This window comes from Brachycentrus maculatus, unplaced genomic scaffold (assembly GCF_059751285.1).
Source record: "Brachycentrus maculatus isolate JH-2025_06_01 unplaced genomic scaffold, ASM5975128v1 h1tg000157l, whole genome shotgun sequence".
Lineage (NCBI taxonomy): Eukaryota > Metazoa > Arthropoda > Insecta > Trichoptera > Brachycentridae > Brachycentrus > Brachycentrus maculatus.
Genome location: NW_028280910.1, coordinates 1,799,770 through 1,824,037, shown reverse-complemented (window position 1 = coordinate 1,824,037; position 24,268 = coordinate 1,799,770). Strand labels below are relative to the sequence as shown.

Sequence of the window (24,268 nt, the reverse complement as noted above, 5' to 3'; positions counted from 1 at the left end):
CCTCCAGCACGGTAGGCGGACAAAATTTGTGACAATCAAATGTTACTATAACTAAATAATAACGATCTGAATATCCAATCAACCCCTCATTCCTAGGGGATGGTAAACGTTCGTTATAATTCCAATCGAAAGTGGTAATAAGGGTCATGAATACTATAATACAGTGTTCCGCAAAGTGTGGGCCGCGGCACACTGGTGTGTGGTTGTGAAAAAAATCTAGTTTTGTGAAGATAACACGCCTAGAAATAGCTGAAAGACTGTGAATACTATTAAATAAAAAATAAAAAGAGAACGCCTGAGGACGATCAACGGTGAGAGTAGCCTTATCAATAATTGCTCCAATTTTTTATCGCCTGTGCTCAACTAAGTAGACTTACTTACTTAACTAAGTATACTAACATTTCGCATCAAACTTCATATCGCTCACTCCTTTCAACTACGTCATAAATAAAAAACTTGATTTCTCAAGAGAGAGAGGTCCGCCTCCGTAGTGCAATGGTCAGCACGCTCGGCTACCGTTCTGGAGGTCCCGGGTTCGATTCCCAAGGGGGGTAAAATAAATATAAGTGATTTTTTCACTGTCATATTTATTCAATATTACCCTGGACTGGTACCTGAAGCGGAGGGCTGATCACCTTTCCTTCATGTGTAAACGATAAAGATAACACTGCGTTTATATGACGCAGTGCCCTATGCACCATTGGGGTGCGGATAAGGGTTTTATTATTATTATTCTCAAGAGATCGTTTTTAAGGTTTAAAAATATAATAAAATATATTAAAAATAAATATCAAGCCACTTATTGAACTTTTTACTGTGCAACAGATCTTTTTAGGTAACCTGACTGTTTTTTAGGTAACTTTTTACTGTGCAACAGATCTTTTTAGGTAACCTGACTGTTTTTTCTCCATTTGAAAAATATTGAGTTATTTTAAAAAAATAATTAAACAAAACCTTTTTTTCAAAATTCAAAAACAACACTTTCTAACCTGTAGCGGGTAAATATTAAGTTAAAAATATGCCGCTTTTGCTGGGATAGAGTACATTTTTTGGGCATTCCGAAAACATGCTCAACTGAAAATTGACGATTTTTGATATATGACGTTGTTGAAAGGAGTGAACGATATGTTATGCATGTATTCGGATTATATTCATTTTAATAATAAATCAACATTAAAAAAACTTTGTTTTTTTCTTTGGTATATATCTAAAGATTCTTAATTTTGCAGGTGTACATTGAACAGAAAAAGTTTGCGGAACACTGCTATAGTAGATTATTTAGACAGATAAGTAACTTTATGTATCCTTTCTGGGGATAACTTCATCATCCCTAAAACTGCCATTAACCATTAATTGGCGATCCCAGAAGTTTAAAATGGACGTGGAAAGGAAACCGAAGTTTCGGGAGGTTTTTCATCCTCCTCAGAGCGAAGTTTTCCCGCTGGCGCCATCTTAAATTCAACGTCTCTTTAAAATGGCGGTATTTTTAAATTGTATTTATTTTAAGATATTTTTCATTTACCCATTTAGTATCCACTATGAAGTTTGGCAATCGCGGTGGCACTTAAACGTTGTTTGCACCATCTCTAAACAGCGTTTTTTTTTTACATTTTTTGACATCTCAGCATAGATGAAGAATAATATAAAAGTCTGCTAACTAACTATCTAACTGTCCGCTTCCTTAGTGTAATGGTGAGCACGCTCGATTGCCGTACTGGAGGTCCCGGGTTGAATTCCCAGGGAGAGTCGAATAAATGAAAGTGATTTTTCACTCTTATATTAATTCAATATTATCCAGAACTAGTACCTGAAGCGGAGGGCTGATCACCTTTCCTTCATGTGCTAACGATCAAGATAATACTGCGTTTAATATGATGCAGACTATTACACTACGGAAGCAGACATTCTGCCTTCGTAGTGTAATGGTCAGCACTCTCGGCTACCGTTCTGGAGGTCCCGGGTTCGATTCCCAGGGGGGTCAAATAAATATAAGTTTTTTTTTCACTCTAATATGAATTCAATATTACCCAGAATTAGTACTTGAAGCGGACGGCTAATCACCTTCCCTTCATGTGCTAACCATCAAGATAACACTGCGTTTATGTGATGCTGTGCCCTATGCATCTTCAGATGCGAATAAGGGTGAGAAGAAGAAGATTTATTATTAGACGAGTTTCTATTTATTTTTAGAAGTAACTAACTAACTATGCATCATGCCGCATCTCCACAGGGGTAGGCAGAGAGATATTTAAATCAGATAAATAATATGTGATCTTTACCGATTGCATTCGAATACGTGCGTGTTTAATTACCTACGGCAGGTAAAAAACATACTTAAAAAAAACTGTTTTTCCGCAATGACAGCGCCATCTATTGAATGTAATAGCAAGACACGCAATAATAAACAGTGCTTGACGTTTGCATAATTGCATACCCACAAGCATAGTAAGATTAAATATGTTAGAATATTGTGTTTACTTTTTTTTTTTAAATTTAAGCAGACTGAGTCACAGCAACGTTTGGCTAAGTGCTACTAATATATTGAAAAATGTTCGTAGTTAGTATGTAATTCATTGTTCCCTAAGCAAGTTTCAGTTGAAGTAATTAAACCTGGTAACTAATTCACCCTTAGGGTTCAAATTCCCCTGTCATCGAAATAATAATTACCTTATACGATTATGTTTAACTTGATCCGATCGATTTCCGATTTTGACCTTTATATACTTTACTTGGAGAACCCTCAAGTCCTAACTTAAAACCTACATTAATACCTAACCTATAATATAGACCCTAACCCTCTCTTGGTTGTAGTCTCAACGGACGAATAGGAGGTATGGGACAACGATCGTAACGTCATTTTATAAATTATCCAATAACAAGGGTTTTCAAATTGGCATTTTTACATCAAAACATAGATGAATAAGAATATAGAAGCTGGCTATTAACAGGGCTTACGACCTGCCATAGGCTGTTTGAAGTTATTACTTTATACTCGAGTAACATTCACCATTCTACCTATGATTGACAACCATACTGCTCAAATTTGGAACCCATACATAACTATATCATATATCGCTTACTCTTTTCAACAACGTCATATATCGAAATTCGCCCATTTTCAGTAATGCATGTTTTCGGAAAGCTCTGAAAATGTACTATATCCCAGCAAAAGTGGCATATTTTTAACTTAATATTTACCCGCTACAGGGCAGAAAGTGTTGTTTTTGCATTTTGAAGAAAATGTATCGTTTTTTTTTTAAATATACTAAATATTTTTCAAATGGTAAAAAACAATTGTTTTTCTTTTAAAACTTCATCATGTCTTACCGCAAAGTGAATGCCGGAACAATAAATAATATAACTACATAGTTATTTATTGTAACCGCAGACAGTTGGTAGAATTTCATTTTGAATTGTTGGGTAATATTATATATCCAAAATTAAACAAGGTTATTGGATTGAATTCTACTTTATTACTATTTATATATAAGATATGATAATATGTGACGCGTTTCGTCTTATTATCAGTTTATTTGATAATGTCTTAATAAGACGAAGCGCGTCATATATTATCATAAACACTGTATATGGTATTTGTATTATATTAAAGGCCGTTCAATAAATAAAAAAAAATTCTTCTTGTCTTATTCGTCTAGTCATATTTTCTAAATAAGACGCTATCAATATTTATATAATTGTTCGACTTTTAGTTTCTCACCAAAATGAAGTCCTTAGTAATTTAATGATTTGATTGCGTTTGAAGTTCGCCTTCGAACGCTGTTAGATTAATAAGTAATCGATCGGTTTCCTCTAGGTACGGAACTGTCGGTCGGGTCAGATATGAAATATTCATCCATCACTCACGAAGGGGGAATGGCGTTCGATGAATTTATCAAATCTAATAACCGATTAGTCGAACACAACTAATACATTAACTAAAAGCGAAATTAGATGCTAATTTATGCGTATGTCTATCGTGACAAATATGTATCTCCACTTGATAAAATAACAACTACTTATATATTGTTTTTTGACATCTCATCAAAGATGTAGAAGAATATGGGAGTCTCGGCATTTACGGGGCTGACGACCGTCATAGGCTGGTTTAAGTGATCATTTTACACATGTGTAACATTCACCAATTCTACCCATTATTGACAACCACACTACTCAAATTCTTGGAAGTTCTATATATATGAACCAATTTAGAAACCTTGTTCTTGAATCACTAGAACTTCACTAGAGACATCTATTGGTGAGATGAAACGAAGCTTTTTATGAAACAGAAACTCTTATATTATGTAGTATGTGAGGTCCAAATCCTGGATTTCAATCACACACATGAGAAACGTTAGAAAATACCATTTTCATTTTTATTACTTAAGCTTTTAATTTGACCAGACAATTTATTTATAACATTTTGAGTGTGTCCAAACACTTGTTCACAAAATCTGGATTATCTCCAATTGCAGGAGCTATTTTCATATTATTTTTTGACATCTCATCAAAGATGAAGAAGAATATGGAAGTCTGGGCATGAAAATAGCTCCTGTAATTGGAGATAATCCAGATTTTGTGAACAAGTGTTTGGACACACTCAAAATGTTGTAAATAAATTGAGTCCATTGTGTTTATTGTATCGTTGTATCTTTAATATTCTTTTAAGGAACATCTGTATTAATTTAATATAAACTATTTAAATCGACTATCATGTTTCAGATTTTAAATAAATATGCTATAAATCCTTGTACATAAAAGGCAAGGAGAATTTTCTCTAGAAGGCTCTATTAAAAATCAATTTAAAAAAAATAATACTAATATATGAGGCAAAGGTAGATGCAGCCTGTACTATACATACTTAACAAGCAAACCAACTAACAATCACGCTGCTTCCCGGAAATGTAGGCAGAGAGAATAGAACGCCACACCAATCTGTCTTTGCTAACAATCATCGCCTCTTTCATATTCCTACATCACCTCATCCATACCCGCCAATTGTTCCGACTCGACCTAACCAATTCCAAGTATTTGAAATACTTTATTGTGCCAATTTTTATCGGTCTTCCTCTGCTCCCATTTCCAACGTCATTAAAAACTCATAAATTTGTTTTTAAGCTTATTTAATTGAGCATATGACAGGTCGTAAGCCCTATAATATCCAGACATCCATATTCTTATATTTTGACTTCTCAACACAAAGAAGACACTTACAAACAAAACTTTCCTTTTCAAATTTTTAACATTCAAAGCTTTATTATGGTCTTTGTTTAAAAAAAAATAATTAATGGGATAAAATAACATTGAATAAAACACTGTATTTTCTAATAGGATTTTTTTACGTTCTTATTTTAATACACCTATTTAATTTACAGTTAATTAACATAAATCTACATATATACAAACATACACCCTACCCATCGATCATAATAGCGATGAATAAAAATATGGGAAACTAAATTTAATATGATTGACACAAAATGGATATATGAATCTCTGATATACATATGTATCTCTGTTATCTACTAATTGAAATTCCAAAAATTGACTGCCATCATACTTTTGATTGTTTGAAGGGGAAAAATGAAGAAGAAAATGAAATTCTAGATATTTACATTTATACATACGAGTTGCTTGTTGAGTGATCACTTTACATAAAAAATTATAAATTTTGCATTTTATTTTGCATTTTAAATTATATACTTCTCGCTTATATTTTCCTCATATATGTTGAGATGTTAAAATGTCAAAATAATTCCTGGAGAAAACAAGGTTTGCAAAGAAGGATTCGGATATAACGAAAAAAAGATATTCCACATTCTTCTTTATCTATGTTCAGGCGTAAATATAAATAACTCTCAAGTGGGATAACCCAGAATTATGAACTAACCCAGAATTATTGAAAATAACTTTTTTGACCCACCTGGGAGTTGAACCCGGAATCTCCACCACTGCAGCTGACACTGCCGAGGCAGACAAGATACGAATAATGACATATTTTTTCAGAGTAATCTAATTTTTTTTTGTCATTATGTTTTATTATTCAGGCAAAATTAAGATCGAATATTATCGAAAAAAATATCAATCCCATTACTAAAATTACATATGATTCCGTAAATCGATTTCACATTTACATATGGAATGGATATGAGCGTTTTTAAACATAAGTACTTTTTTATTTATTTCGTATTTATTTTATTTTATTTTATTTTTGTTCATATTTTTTTTACTTTATACATATTTATACATATTTATTGTATTTATGTTCATATTTATTTTACCTCTGATTTATATATAGTTAGCCAACATAACAACTACAGCAAAATACAGTAGAACCACGAAAATACGAAATCCCGGGAAATTCGAACAAGATTTGGAAGAAAAACTTTTGTTGGAAATCATTTACACAATAATTATTACATAAAATTATTATATGTAACTAAAATTTGTTTGAAACTGATTGAAAAGTTAATTTAAATTCAATTCAAGAATTTCAAGTTAAGCTAATGCAAAAGTAATTCAAATAGATTTAAAACATTTATTTAATTTTTTGTTTACGGCATTGACATTTTTTTACCACTTAATTTATTTTGGAGAAATAAATTACTTTGTTTTTTGATCCACTGGCATTTTTATTAAAACAAACTAGTTTCGGCAACAACCTGTTGCCCTAACAGAGTTTGTTTTATGACTAGTCTATACTACGTTCAACATCGGCTAAAAACATGTTTTAATGTGTCGCGGGTGTTAAATTTCAGACAATCCATGAAATACTTAAGATTACTTAAGATTTTGAACAAATAAACATTTATATTTCCATTTATAGACATAAGAATGACAAAAGGCGACTTAAATATTCAGTATGTATATTTAGAACTTCTTTTAAGGACTTAATTCACTAGAAATTTATTTCCATTCCTCTGTTTCAAAACGTATCTTAAATATTTACTCTTAAAATACAGGTTAATTATTTTAGTTCATTCCAAAATAATGTATTTAAAGGTCTGAGTGGGATGCGTTGTTCTCTGATAGCTTGAAATAATTTAGGGGTTGATTTTACAAGAAGCTTTTCACAGCCCTTAATAAACTTAATATTAACATAATATTATTTTGCTGTCTGTCATAAGGTTTCAAAAAAATAACGAAAATTATACAGACTAAAGTGTATTTTTTTTTTTTTTGATATCTCAACATAGATGAAGAAGAATATAGAAGTCTGGGCATTTACGGGGCTTTCGACTGTATAAGCTGGTTTAAGTGATCACTTTACACAAGTGTAACATTCACTAATTCTACCCATGATTGACAACCATACTACTAAAATTCTTGGAACTTATGTATATATATATATATATATATATATATATATATATATATATATATATATATATATATATATATATATATATATATATATTGTTTTAATTTGAAATAAAGTGCTTGAATTCACTAGAATTTCAATACCGACACCAATGCTGACAACCACACTACTCAAATTTTGGAAGTCATACATATATGATCAATCTCATGACGTTTCATGGTTAAGTTCACAACAGCTATCTGTATATACGTCGCATCATGTACAAGTTCACGGCTGTATCTATGGCTGATTTTGAGTAAGCTTTATTTGCCAAATACCCTTTTATTGTAAATGTACGCAAGATCATTACCGAATTATTTTTACATACTGGGATTTACCCAAAAACATAATTCTTAAAAAAAACTCAATCGTATATTTTTCATTCCTTCATAAAAAATAGAACAATTCCACATATAGATTACTACTCAACAATATTATTTTTGGCAAATGAAGGAAATTTAAATAAATTGGAAATTATACAAAATAAAGCGATGAAAATGGTGCTCGAGAAAAATAAAAATAATCATATAAAAACAATGAGAGGAAAACTCAACTGGCTATCTATAAAAAAAGAGACTTAAATTGAATCTATATGCTTATCTTTATTTATAAAATTTTAAACAATAAATAATAATAATAAAACCCTTATCCACACCCCAATGGTGCATAGGGCACTGCTTCATATAAACGCAGTGTTATCTTGATCGTTTACACATGAAGGAAAGGTGATCAGCCTTTCTTTCAGGTACCAGTCCAGGGTAATATTGAATTAATATTACAGTGAAAAAATCACTAATATTTACTTGACCCCCCCCTGGGAATCTAACCCGGGACCTTCAGTACGGTAGCCGAGCGTGCTGACCATAACACTACGGAGGCGGACGGTAACAATAAATTACCCAAATATTTTAAGGATAAAATAATGTTAAACAAAAAATTTCATGGATAAATAAAAATAAGGATAAAATACGACTGCCATTGTTGAAAAAACCCATGTCACAAAATTGTTTAATGTATAAGGGTTTGAAAATGTATGATGAGATGCCTGAATGTATGAAGAATGAAAAGAGTCTGAAAGAATTTAAAAATAAATCTTTTGTTTACTGTAAGGAGATGTGAATATATAAATATATAGATGATGTAAATTAAATGTAAATAATAGTTTATATTAGTGTAATATAAGCTAATTAAAGAAATAAATAAAACTTTAGGAAATTCACTCCTACAATGATTAAAAAAAAAACACTTCTATAAATAAGGAGAGGGGAAAGTAAGGGGAAGGGGTTAGTCAAGTTAAATAATATATTGTTTCAAAATTCTTCACCTTTGCTTTCCTTTTTTCCTTTGTTTTCAAACTCCGCCCCTTGACTAACCCCTTCCCCTTACTTTCCCCTCTCCTTATTTATAGAACAATTTTATATTTTATATTTTAGTTATTATACAGACCTTAATGATGGAAGTTTAACTTCCGAAACATGTAGTCTATAACAAAACTCAAGTGGTAAAAAACAAGTGTTTTCTTTAATCATTGTAACATGTCTTACCACAAAGTTAATGCCGAAACAATAAATAAAATTCACTCCTAAGCAGCGTTTTCTCTTATTTAATCACAATACTTTTCAATTCGTAAATTTTGTTTAAAGATTAACGTTAATTTCATTTATTGAATCGGCATTCACTTTTTCATTAATTTGATGTTCATCTGTTCATTCAAACTTCAATTATTTCAATACAAAACAGCATTTTTGAGTTTTTTAATGTGAACTCGACTAGCTTCAAAAACTATTGATATTCTCATCAAGAAATGTAATTTTAGATCGATTTTTTTGTTTGTTTACGTTTCATCATTCCGCGATTACTGATACCCGTGGGTCGGAATTAAAAAAAAATTAACGAATAAAAAAAAATTAACTATTTCTAGCCGAAAACTGAAACAAACAAACTAGAATTTTAATAAAAATAATTGAAAAAAAAATAAGATACGTATAATGATAAAAGATTTATAAAAATTGCAAGTGAAATGAGTTTAAATATAAAAACAAAATCGTACTTTAAAATACAAAACATTTTTATAGAAATTGATATTGATATCTTATATTGATATTGTAGAACGAATGAGTGAGGAAAGAACGGTAAAACAAATTTATGAGGCGAATGTTAGTGGGAAAAGAAGCAGAGGAAGACCGAAAAACATGGCACGATCAGGTATGCCAAATACTTGAAAGTGGTAAGGTTAGGAGTCGTAACAATCGGCGGGTATGTATGAGGAGATGCATGAACGTGGAAGAGGCGAAGAATGTTTGCAAGGACAGAGTGGTGTGGCGTTCCATTCTCTCTGCCTACCCCTGCGGGGAAGCGGCGTGATGGTAAGTTAGTTAGTTAGTTAGATATCTTAAGATAAAGTAGTTATTTGCAGTAGTTGTCCGCCTCCGTAGTGTAATGGTCAGCACGCTCGGCTACTGTTCTGGAGGTTCCGGGTTCGATTCTTAGGTTTTGATCGTTACTTACATAAAGGCAAGGTAATTACTCCTGCGTTTCAGGAACCAGTCCAGGGTAATATTAAATAAATATTAGAGTAAAAAATATTTATATTCATTTTCACTCCCCTCCTTAGGAATCGAACCCGGAAGCTAAACACGCTAATTATTACTCCACGGAGACGGATGAACTCAAGTATAATAACATTATTCTATTTAAATAATGTTTACTCTAGTACGTACAAAGTCTTAAATCATCACATTGAAATTTTGACAAAACGTTTATCTGGAAACGTGCTGTTTTTTTTATTTATAATCCTTCATAGGATATCATCAGACAGGTAAAAATTTAAAAAAAGTTTTTTACCGAAAGGATAAGGGTTAGAATATATGTGCCCTATTTACCTCTTAAGAGCAGATCATAAACAGGAAAAAGTAACTACAAAAACATAATTATATATATTTTTCTATATTAAGTGTCATAAATCCATTCATGAAATAATGACTTACAACGATTGAATTCTGAATCTTCAAGCATTGTATTTCACCAATATAAAACTGTGAAAAACATAAGAAAATATAAAAAAAGTATTTACCGCCTGATAGCATTTACCTCCTCTTAAGAAAAAAACATTATTTCGTACAACTTTCGAATGAAATCGGCTGTGAAGATTTTCATTCCGTCTGTTTTCATAATTGTGTTTTCTTCAGGAACACGTTTTCTGAAATCATACACGGCTGAATAATACCGAAGAGTATATTTATACTTACATACTTATTTACGTCAGACGTCTTAAGAATGTACACGTGTTTTTATTGTGTAAGGGAGAGGATTCGGTTTTAAAATGATAACATATGGTTTATGAAGGGTGCTGGCTGCGTCATAAGAGTGTTTAAACCCTTCCACCACTAATGAAGACGATATAATTTATATTATGAAAATTTAAAGCATTAACTTTGTGGATTAATTTAATGTATTATTTGGAGAAATAAAAACACATATTGTTGAAATGCGCTCCCTCAGACGAATGTGTGGAAAATCATTGTATGACAGAATTAAAAACGACGATATAAGAAAGGAATGTAAGGCTGAACGAGGAATAATTGAAAAGATTAGAAAGAGCTCTTTGCGGTGGTATGGACATGTGGAGCGAATGGATAGCGAGAGAATGACTAAGAAAATATATGTGGCGAATGTGAGAGGGAAAACAGAACGTGGACGACCGAAAAAGACTTGGCACGATCAGATCAATCAGAACCTAAAATCTGGCGGTGTCAAAAGTCTGCGTAATTGGAGGGTATGTATGACTAGATGTATGGATGTGAAAGAGGCTAGGAGTGTATGTCAGGACAGAAGAATGTGGCGTTCCATCCTCTCTGCCTACCCCTGCGGGGAAACGGCGTGATGGTAGTAGTAGTAGTAGTAGTAGTAATAAAAACACAATTTTTTTTATCCACTCACTTTTTTTTTTAAAAAAACCAATCAGTTTCGGCAACAACCTGTTGCCCTCTTCAGAGTTTGTTTTATAACTAAACAAACATATAAAAGAAAAAGTAAAACCTTAACACAATTACCCCATTCTCCGCTCCTACCCCACCTTGAAACACAATCACCCCCAACCCTATCCTTATCGAAACCCAATAATTTGTTCACTGTATCTTTTATATGTCTGTTTAGTAAAAAAACCCTGAAGAGGGCAACAGATTGAAACTAGTTGGTTTTTGATAATAGAAAAGTGAGTGGACCAAATAACAAAGTGTTTTTATTTCTCCAAATAATATGATATAATTTGTTCATACAAATTATTTGTTAATTTTTTATTACAATAACATTTAAGACAAGACTTAATTACACACAAAATAAAAATGGTAAAACATAAATATTTTTTTTGATCGTAAGCTAGATCATTATGGCTCATCCCCAGGTAGTTTTGAAAGAGTGCGATAAGCTTTAAAGCATTCTGGCATGTGGAGAGCCACCAAAAATTTCTCACATTCTCATCGAGATTCGCTTGTCTTTTTCTTTAAGGAACACATTTTGCATAATCTCGAAGGGTTTTGTTTGACTGGATTTGGTTAAATTTATTTATATTATTTCATCCTTATTTGATGAAATACCATATAACTATTTGTTTACGAGTGTGTTCGGCCATTTTGGAGGTATTGACATGTGTTAAAATAACGTATTATTTTGTTATAAATAATGTGAAATAAATTGTGATTATTACATTTTAATTTGAAATCAGTAACCGAAATAAACTTATTTACTTATGTCATTTTTGTGAATAAAGTTATAGTCATTCAGTTTAAATGTAAAAAATCAATTTAAAGACAAACCAGTGAATCGCTGACTTTAGGAGTTAGTGACATATTGACATTGGCCGGCGATTCGCCGGCTTCGTGTTGCAATGGGTTAAGGAAAATAATATTTAATTTTTCCTTGGTGAATAGGAGTATTTTTTTTTAAATATAGTGTGACATGTGTTTCCATACATTCGGCATCATTGTCAAACACCGTATGTGAAGCTTAGTCTGAATTTTAGAGATATATAGATATGTTTTAGAGAGAGATATATATAACCTTGAGACGTTCAAGGATGAAGAGGGGGTAGGAGCTGTTCCTTATTTACTATCGGTGGGAAAGTGGAAAATAGGGGAGATTTTCATCATCGTCATTTTGCTATTTATGGATTATTATTATTTTTATTTTATTCAATTTGTAATTTTTATAATTTTCAAAGTACAGGACTTTATTTCGTATTTTCCGAAAATGTATTTATTTATTGTAGATTCTAAAATAAAGATGTTTCAAAAATCCATACCCATATATTTACAAAAATTATGAATAAATTGAAGATAAAAATATATTTTCTGTTAAAAAATACAGTGACATATTTTTTTTGGTTGAATCATTGAAAGTTTTTAATACTGTTCGTAACTGTTTTAATGATTAAAGAAAACACTTCGTTTTTTACCACTTGAGTTTTATTATAGACTACATGTTTCAGAAGTTAAACTTCCATCATTCAGGTCTGTATAATAACTATTATTAACTGTTATTATACAGACCTGAATGATGGAAGTTTAACTTCTGAAACATGTAGTCTATAATAAAACTCAAGTGGTAAAAAACGAAGTGTTTTCTTTAATCATTGTAACATGTCTTATCACAAAGTTAATGCCGAAACAATAAATAAAATACGTAACTGTTTTTATTTGTTTTTATTTGTTAACTGTTTCTATCGAAAAGTATTATTAAGTTGTTTTTTTTTGTTCGTCAAGTTATTGTTATTATTTTTAATTTATGAATTTGAAGAAAATGTCAATTTATTAATGTATTAAAATGTACATGACAAACTTATATTTAAGGCGTATAACACAAATAATAAAGTTTATTAAAATAATCAAATAACAATAAAGACTATAAAATCCAAGGTTCCAATTCCTGCCTTGTTGTGTATATAACATTAATTTAAGTCTGATGATGTTGGTAAAGATGAATCTCGGTCACTGGTCAAATAAAATATCCTCACTCCTTTCATCCTACGAGTACCCCAATCCTATACCACGTCCACTCCTTTCATCCTACGAGTATATAAGTTGATTCGATTACAGGTCTTATTTTATTGCACGTTTAACCTCGGCTCGTAACGCATGTCTGTATTGAAAATTATAGTGCATGTTGGTCTTCGGGTCGACCAAAAATCGCATGTGTTAGACATTTTGTATAGTTTTGAGTGCGTAAATGGTGCTATGATGGTGAAGGGTAGTATTGTTTGCATGCTGTGTTAGTGATTGTCCTGACGAAGAGACAGGTACGTCTCGAAACCGGTAGACGTAAAAATCTCGGTGAGCGGTTAAATACTAATTTTATTAACATTTTTGTAAAAAAATAAATATGTAAAAATGACTAGCCACAAAGTAAATGCTTTAAATATTAATAATATTGAGAATAAATAAAATATATTTGGAAACAACTACATCGTTGTTATTTTTTTTTATAAAATATAATTCTGCCAAGAAACATCAGTAGAAAACTAAAATTAAATGTTTGGTTCTTGTTTTATTATATAAATTCACAGCAAAATCAGAATACAATTTCGTAAAACTTTAAATATGTTCAGGATAAAAACAAATAAATGAACAAAGTTTTATCACTTATAATAAGATATTTACGGAAACTAAAAATAACTGAACCTTGTAAGGGCCTTGTAAGAGAAAATGGAAGATACAACAACATCCTGTTTAAACTAAATGTTTTCATGATTTAATTCCAACAAAAGAGGCGATGTTTGTAATGTAACAAGCTTATGTGTGTAAAGAGACGAATTAAATAATAACAGGAGATTCCCTTGAGTATCATATTTCTGACACATGAGTAGTTTCATTAATTGGGAATAAAAGGTCTTATTGTATATAACTGTAATATTTTTATTCATTCAATCCTTCAGACAAATATGTTTTAGTATTAAATTTACAACCTTTTTGGTGTGTCAAAATTCTTGTTCATAAATCTGGGTTCCACAACTAAGGAGTTATTTTCACTTACATTTAAAAGGGTCTCTGCCAAATACAAATCTTATTCAAATTAACCATAGATTATGCGTTATGAATTCGCATAATTCGCATATGAAGCGAAGTATGTATATTTACAACATTTTGATTGTGTCCAAATAATTGTTCACAAATCTGGATTATCTCCAATTATAAGAGTTATTTTTCATATTATTTTTTGACATCTCATCAAAGATGAAGAATTATTTGGAAGTCTGGGAATTTACGGGGCTGACGACCGTCATAGGCTGATTAAAGTGATAACTTTACACACGTGTAACATTCACCAATTTTACCCATTATTGACAACCACACTACTCAAATTCTTGGAAGTTCTATATATATGAACCAATTTTGAAACATTCTTCTTGAATCACTAGAACTTCACTAGTCTCTAAAGACATCTATTGGTGAAATGAAAAGCAGCTTTTTATTAAGCAGAAACTCTTCTTCAAATGTATATTATGATTTTCAAAAGTTTGAGTAGTGTGGTTGTCAATCAATGTGCGTGGAATAGTGAATGCCACACGTGTATAAAGTGATCACTTAATCCGACGTATGACAAACCGTTAGCCCTGTAAATACCCGAACCCTTTTTCCGTAAATCTTCTTAGTCGTCGGGTTTAAAACAAAAAATTTAAATTAAAACCTAACCGCAAAATGAACAGTTTTATAATGTAAACGATGTATGTTTTAGATGTTTCGATTATATTTTTCTACCAAATATTGTTTGAGCTGTCACGTGGCAGATATCAATTTACGAAAATTCCAATTATATTTCAGACAACTTTTGATTACATAAAATAAATTCAATTTTTGTTTTTAAAAAATGTAAGATTGTGTTCACTTATAAACAATTTCTGTTATTTGAAAAAAATATACATATATATTCAATACATCCGTTATATTTCTCACAAATTCGTTATGAGCTTGCTTTCCAACCATCGCGGGGTTTTCCCGTAGGTGTAAGCAGAAAGGACAGAATGCCACATCACTTTGTATTTTCAAATATTTTTCGTGACATCCACGTTGATACATCTCCTCAAACATGTAATCAATCATACTTTATGGTAACGCACATAGAACGATAAGATCCAAAATACAGAAATATATGAAACAAAATCTATTTGCTTCCATTATCCATAAAGTCATTAAAAAAAGAGCTATTAGCACACAAATCTGCCTTTTCAAACAATATTCCCTTCTTCCACATTCATGATCTCCTCATACACGCCGATTATTCCGACTCCTGACCTGACCACTACTTTTTTTGAAATACTTTAACTCTTCACTCCAAGTTTTCCTCGGTCTTCCTCTGCTTCTATTACCAACCACATTCGTCTCATAAATTTGTTTTACTATCCTTTCTTCACTCATTCGATTCAAATGCCCAAATCATCTCAACACGCCTTTCTTAATTATATTGATAGTGCTATATCTCAGATATGCATTCCCTTCTTACATCACCATTCGAACATGTTACTTGTAACGTATTGCCGCACATTCGTCTGAGAGAAGGCATTTCAACTGCATTCAGTCTACTTTCATCCTTCATTCTCCAACTCCATGCTTCACTTACACACATTAGGTTTGGAACCAGGACTCCATTGTGTACTGCCAGTTTATTTTTCTCTGATAGGGTTTTATTTGCTGAATAAATCTGAATTCAGTGCAAATATTCTATAAATAAATAATTAAAATGTAACTTTGTTTTAAAATCACTATAAATATTTTATTATATTTATATATTTTATTATTTGTCCGCCTCCATAGTGTAATGGTCAGCACGCTCGGCTACCATTCTGGAGGTCCCGGGTTCGATTCCCAGGGGGGGTCAAATAAATAAAAGTGATTTTTAATCACTCTAATATTTATTCAATATCACCCTGGACTGGTACTTTAAGCGGAGGGCTGATCACCTTTCCTTCATGTGTTAACGTTCAAGATAACACTGCGTTTATATGCAGTGCCCTTTGCACCACTAAGGTGCGGATAAGGGTTTGAAGAATAAATATTTTATTTCAACTTAATTATAATGTCTACCGGTTTCGAAGCTAACCGCTTCTTTATCAAGACAGATTAATACTAAAACGCTATATACTATTGTATCTATTAGTTAAAATCAGTCTTGATAAAGAAGCGGTTAGCTTCGAAACCGGTAGACATTATAATTAAGTTATAATAAAATATTTATAGTGATTTTAAAACAAAGTAACATTTTAATTATAAAATGGAAAATCACAAAGTTAGTCCTTCAAATATAAATTATATGCAAATAATCTAATTTGATTACATAATTTATATTTAGCACAAATAATTTATTTTAAGCCAAATTATTTTTGAAGGACTCCATATTTGTTGATTCGTCTGCCTCCGCAGTCTAACCATATATCAAGGACTTGGATCTTTTGTTGGCGAGGTAGTAATTATTATAATAGTAATCTCGATAATACGTACGTGATGATATGTACGAGTACATTCGATATGAAATGGTAGATTAATTGATCAAAGTCAGACTGCTCCCTCAAAGGCACAGCATTAACCTAGATAACTCAAGGCCAAGAGATGGAAAGCTGTTTATTTTAAAAACTTTTTGACAGATGTCACTTTCAACCAAAATACGAATGCGATTGTTGCATACTGCAAATATACAACTTTCAAAAATTAAGGAAATATGGAGCCTCAATTTTGGGTAATTACAAACATTATATAGAATGATTAAAGAAAACACTTGTTTTTTACCACTTGAGTTTTATTATAGACTACATGTTTCAGAAGTTAAACTTCCATCATTCAGGTCTGTATAGTAACTAAAATATAAAATTGTTCTATAAATAAGGAGAGGGGAAAGTAAGGGGAAGGGGTTAGTCAAGGGATAAAACTTAAGTGGTAAAAAACAAGTGTTTTCTTTAATCATTGTAACATGTCTTACCACAAAGTTAATACCGAAACAATAAATGAAATAACATTATATAGTGTATAAAATGTTCTCTTGAATGTTTTTCACACATACTTTGTGGCACATTTTATAAACTTTATAAAATAAAACAACTTTGTTTTAATATAATTAACATTTTTGTAAAAAAAAATATAAGCTACTTTGTTTTAACCACTTTTTATTGGTACACTTTATCCAACCGGTTTCGGCAAGAACCTTGTCATCATCAGGGTTTATGCACTAAGTTCTAAAATTAATTAATTAATTCTCCTTTCTTCTGCTTGTACCTTGTCAGATCCTCACAACGTTTGAAATCATTCTGGCAAAGGCTTCGCGGTCTTGCGGCCTTCGGAACAACTTTTCCATCTCTCTTATCCCAGTTTAGTAGCAAATATTGAAAGACAACAGATGGAGGCGCGTTGCGGAAGCCTGGGACTTACTTGACATTGGATCTGTGATAGATCATAAGGAACTCTCACGAGAGGTGGTATCATACATGATAAAACTAGTGAAGGACATTGGTACCATAAACCAAGCAAGGATACAAAATGCCGAACCCCCTTCTAGTGAACGGAAGGTCAGTTGAAGACTTCTCTTGGGGAGTTTTACTTGGTTTCCTCCCGGCAATGATCAAATCCACTTAATGATCTATAAACCAAGGTATCTTTATACCAAGCAAGGTAAACAAAAAATGCAACTCCCATCTAAAACAACAACAAAAAAGTCGCGAATGCTGCACGGCCACGATCTTTTCATTCTGCCAGCTATACATAGTCCTTGTATCCTTGTTTCATATGTGATATTTACATAAAAAAATGAGAATCGATAGAACTTACCCTTTGCAATGGCATTGAAGCTGTCCTTGCTCGCGGCTTAGGAGATCGGGCCGGAGAGTGTCCTGGGCTCTTAGCTTCCGTTCTCGGGGGTTCAGCTTGCAGAAACCTCTTGATATCGGGCGGAGCTCTATTGACAGCCAGAGACGAAGATCTCCTACGGATCCTCTCAGGAGATTCAGAAGGAGATGTTATCTTCTGGGCTCCGTTGTGCTCTTTGATATCACGTTCGCTCGCTTGGAAAGCCTGGGAGCAACTGATCCTGTGTCTGCTCCTGCAGTGGATCTCCGACGCCCTTCTTTGGAAGGTTCTCGCGGACATTACTCTTCTACAAGGAGTCTTTCTGACTACCTCGAAGTTGCTCTGTCCCGACTCGCTACTGGTGTCAGAGCACCGGGGTATCAGTTTGTCTTCTAACATTGTGGCTAGCAATTCTGCTCCGTCGTCGTCTTCATTCAAGGTTGTGAAGAAGTCTTTGAATGACTCTGGAAACGCGGTCGGGCAAACTAATCCTGACGTACGGGAATCGTAACGTAAGGGATTGCGTAGAGAAGATGTGGCCATCATTTTTGATAGGGGAAATGGAACATGAAAGGCTCGTAGAAACTTTGAAGGAGAGAGAAGAAGAGCTTAGAAAAATAAAAATCGAAGAAGTAAGAAGCATTTGAAAATGATTTCATTGAAATGTCTATTAGCAACAATATTTCACGATCTAACGCATTTTGAATCCATGATACCACACTACACTGTAAGTTTTTCCTTTGTTCTTTTTATATCAACTCAACTTTTGAACATCACTCTTCAATCCTGTGAAATCCTGGTACCTGTAAAAAAGAAAAACACAAATAAATTAAAATTTTTAATGATAGAATTTTTCAATAAAAAAGATAACCATCACGCTACTTCGTAAAGGGGTAGACAGAGAGTGCCATAGCACTCCGTCTTTGCAAACAATCTTCGCCTCTCATTCATGTATGTCCTCATACATACCAACCGATTATTTCTGACTTCTGACTTGACTCCTTTCAAGTATTTGAAATACTTGATAATGTCTAGTTACCCAAAATTTTCTTACGCTCTCATTTAAACTACATTCTCCTCATAAATTAAATCATGTTGTACGTAATATAATGTACGTATGTATTGTATTGTATTATAATTTTTCAAGGCATTTGTAAAAATAAATTGAAATCTTTTTATCCTTTGTGTGTTTGATCGGAAACTCGCGTTTTGAAAGGATATCCGTTTATTTATCTCGAAGAAATATCATTATGTTTTTCTTCGATATCGGGGAAATATTATTTTATCAAAACGTGATTCAAGTTGTCGTATCGAATTCTGGGATTATAATTCGGTAAAAGGAAGTCAGATTTATCCCACGCCTTGCGGTTATCATTTCGAAAAACAACTGGGAGTTGAAGTATTCCAGAAAGTACATCGTGGTTACAATATTATACAATTAATTGATACAGAGATTTTATTATCATCGAGATTTGGCATTAAGTACTTTTGAGTTTTTCCCACTTATTGAGTTTTATTTCATTACACACAAGTCCGCCTCCGTAGTGTAATGATCAGCCCACTCGGCTACCGTTCTACAGGTCCCGAGTTCGATTCCCTTGGGGGTCAAATAAATATAAGTGAATTTTTCAATCTAATATTTATTCCATATTACCCTGGACTGGTGAGAGCGGAGGGCTGATCACCTTTCTTTCATGCGTTAACGATCAAGATAACACTGTGTTTATATGACGCAGTGCCCTATGCACCATCAGGTGCGGATTTGTATTGAAAGCTGTCCCACCGCATGCCCAGATCTGATACAGAAGCATCGAGGCTTCCTGACAAATCTGCTCTTGCTAAGCAATTTTTTTTTAACTAAGTTGCGAAATTTATTGAAAATGTGAAACAATATAAAATTGTATCCCGATTTTACTATAAATTTACATTTAAAAGCTTTCAATATACCTGTCACTGCCAATCTAAATAAATACAAGATTGTAAGTCCATCGCCAAATTTTCTAGAAGTACCCCAGTGTAAGCAGTGAAAGGGATTAGTGATTAGTTCAATCAGTCAGCTAGATCCGATTCCGACTCGACGTTGGCCGGTACACAGACGCCCACAACCCCGACCATACACTTTTTTCAATTCATGATTTTCTTATCCAAAATATATCACCATTATTGACTATGGGAACATAGTCAATAATGGTGATGTATTTTGGAAAAGAAAATTATGAATTGATGTTTAATCAGAATTTAAATTCAAAATTAAAATTAAAATTTCGACGCGACGTCAGTTTCGCAGTCGAGCGTCTACCCAACTACGCTACGGCACCTGTTAATATTGACAATACTGAAAATGGGTCACAATTATTTTGATTCTAATTACACATTTCACACCAGTCTGGGAACGCTGACCCAAACAATAAAAGTCATCCATAGAAGAGGAAAATAATTTGATCCTATTGGATAATCTCTAAGGACCTTCTAGGATATGGCTTAGTGGTTGACCTATTTAAAGTCGATATAATAGTTAAAATTACTAATGATGTCAAACCATGTAATATTCTGAAGCTTTCGACGAATTCCTTTACACACACGTGTCCTAAATTCCATTGGATCATCCCCTTTCTCATTGTAAGGCTAGACGACCCAGTCTCTCTCAGGTCATAGTGAGGTTAATAGTAAATTGTTAGAATTTCATATAGATAATTTCGCTTCCTGCTAATAGGATTATACTCGTAGTGTCAAACTTTGGAACATATTCCTTAGTTTTTTAATACTCGTAGTATTTCGAAAAGAACTTTCCTTACCATATTTGATCCATTATAAACATGACTCATTTATTTTCTGTAATTTTTTATGTTATCCCTCTTAAAACAGGCCACAAGGCCTACAACAGAATGAAGAGAAAAAAGAAGAATTACATTTTAATATAATTTAATACGATTTTTTAAACATTTGTACTTAATACAATCTGATAATTTTAGTTGCGCTCAGCCTCTCCAAAAAAGAGATTGAGCTCTTGTACTCGGAGAGAATTTTTAATTTTTTTTTTGTAAGTATTATGTAATACATTAAAAGAATATATACATTGCAGGGGAACATATATATTTATGCGGTACGAGGTAGTTATCTTGTTTAGTTTTCTATTGTATAGTCTGTATGTATTTGTAGTGTTCATGAAGTTAAGTTTTTAGAGTGTTTGTGTCTTTAATATCAAAATATTGAATTTTTTTATTATTTTTAAGTAAATATAATTTTTATTTATTGTTTCGGCATTAAATTTGTGGTAAGACATGTTACAATGATTAAAGAAAACACTTGTTTTTTACCATTTAAGTTTTGTTATAGACTACATGTTTCAGAAGTTAAACTTCCATCATTCAGGTCTGTATAATAACATATAGTGTAAGTTATTATACAGACCTGAATGATGGAAGTTTAAGTTCTGAAACACGTAGTCTATAATAAAACTCAAATGGTAAAAAACAAGTGTTTTCTTTAATCATTGAAATATAATTTTTGTTGATACTGTTTTGTGTTGAATTTGGGTAATTAAAAAAATATTTTTGTATCTTTGGAATATGATATTTATGTTTTATATATTATTCACAATGGGCGCAGATGGCCAAAAAATAATTGGCACAACCCGATCTGTCAGAACCTAAAATCTGGTTGAGTTAAAAGTGAACGTGATCGGAGGGCTTGTTGTGGATGGACGCGAGGGAAGCTAGGAGTATCTCAGGATAGAACAGTGCGACGTTCCATCCTCTCTGCCTAACCCTGTAGAGAAAGATGGTGAATGTTACACGTCTATAAAATAATCACTAAAACTGACCTATGGCAGGTCGTAAGCCCTGTAAACTACTTCTTTATTCTTCTTAATCTTTGTTGATATATCAATAAAAATCTTGATATAAATAACTCTTTGCTGCAAACAAACCAAGAAAAATGTGATAAAAAAATTAGACATACTAAAAATATCGTGATAATTCAATCGTAAAATATTGTTTGGAAAGATGAAAACATTTTTTAGCACTCATTCGCACTCACCATCCTTTGTATTTTCAATTTACCTTCATATTTTATTAATCCCATAGATAATCCTCCTTGCCACATACAAAGTCATGGTTCGTTGACAATATTAACGAGGGTTTCAGCCGACAAGACAAAGAATACATTTTTTTTCATTAAATTTAAAGGAAGAAGGATGTACTAGCACATACGAAAAAGGAGAAAAGGTTCCACAATTTGAATTGTCTAATAAAAAGATTCTGAAGATATTCAGGAAACAATTGGCACATTTAAAAGAAAAGCCAAATTATTTTAAATAATGTACGTGAATAAATAATTTCAACGACGATTAATCGGCACATTAAAATTCCCATAAACTGAATGCATTTAAAATGTGATCTCTCAGACGAATGCGCGGCAAAACGGTGTTTAATAGATGTTCGAATGGTGAAATATGGAAAGAATGAAAAGCTGAGGTGAACAGGTCATAGGCTGGTTTAATCACTTTACACACGTGTAACATTCACTAATTCTACCCATTATTGACAACCACTGATTTTTTACCACTTGAGTTATATTTATTTTATTTTAACGACTAGTTTCGGAAGCTATGCTTCCATCTCAAGGTCTATGGTTTTTACCCTAATTAGTATTTGTGAAAGGCGTGTAAGTAAATTAGGACTTATACATCTAACGTTTCAAATCCAACTAAAGGTCCACGAAAATACCACAGGTGGGAGTTTGAAATATAAATTTTGTTTTCTTAAGTTACCATCATCAAATTGTAACACAATATTGTTCGACGGATATTAAGCACTTACATATTCCAAAAATACGTTCGTTTCTGAACAACAGCTTGATTACGGTGGGCCAGCGGTCACCAACATGAGATTCGCGTGCCGAATCCGGCCCAGAATCTTAGTTTGTCCAAATTAGGAAATATTTTTTTTGATATCTCCACAAAGATAAAGAAGAGTATGAAAAAATATAAGAAAAAAAAAACTTACAAAAGTCAACCTAAGATGGTGATGAGAACTAGCACGTAAAACAAGGTATCAATTAAACCATAAATACAACACAATAAAAATTTTATGAATGAAATAACGTGTCATATTATAACTTTAATTCATTTTTATCCGAAATTTTTACAAACATTTCATGAAGGTATCTACTAGATCAAAATCTCACTTAATTCATCCATAGATTATTTTAAGAACACATACGTGAAATAACGTGTCAATCAAAGAATAAATACAGCTTCTGAAAATTTTGTAGTGTGGTTGTCAATAGTAGATTGGTGAATGTTACACGTGAATAAAGTGATCACTTTCCAAACCTATGACAGACCTTAAGCCCAGTAAATACCCAGACTTACATATTCATCATAATCTATTTTGAGATATCAATACCTTGATTATTATTTTATTCCATTTTATATTATTATATGAAAATTTATTTTATTCGCAATAATTATTTAAACTTAGCTTCACGTATGGTGTTAAAAAATGATGCGGAATGCATCGAAACACGTGTCAGAATACATTTTAAGAAATAGTGGTATTAATCAAGTATAACTCAATTAATAATGAAAATTACATATTCCTTCATTTTCATAAAAAAAATAAAAATTGTAAAATAAACACGTATAAAAATCAATATTTTAATAAAATTGGAATTTATTTTTCATTTAAAAAAATTAATCCTGCCCTTTCAAAAAAGTTGGTGACCGCTGCAGTGGGCTATAGATTACTGTCACCCTCTATTCCTAATTAATAAGAGATTATAAATGCTTTAGTAATTGAAACTTAATTGCTTTTTAATTACACGAAGATGTTATATAAAACTGATCTAGTAAAATCTATTGGTAAAAGTTTCATTTTCATATTTTGTAAAGACGAGATTATCTCGAGGATTAGAGGCCCTTATGGTAAACACAAAATACATATTTCTAATGAAATTTTATTTCGAAAAGAAAAATAAAACCAGGAGTAAAGAGAAAGGATATTTTCAAATGTTAGGATGAGATGATACATATACGAGTATAACGAGGTCAGCAGTTCGAATCTCAGAGAGGTCTACTACAACAGTT

General features: G+C 32.1%; 1 protein-coding gene across 1 annotated transcript in view; it reads right to left on the bottom strand.

Moving 5' to 3' along the window:
* LOC148308590 (uncharacterized) overlaps positions 1–18,859 on the bottom strand; it is a 61,516-nt gene extending 42,657 nt beyond the window's left edge. Inside the window, exon 1 of the mRNA XM_088261495.1 lies at positions 18,163–18,859. Coding sequence (XP_088117621.1) covers positions 18,163–18,726 — 564 coding nt within the window. The 5' untranslated portion in view covers positions 18,727–18,859. The remainder of the gene's footprint in view (positions 1–18,162) is intronic.
* Between the last annotated feature and the right edge of the window lie 5,409 nt (positions 18,860–24,268).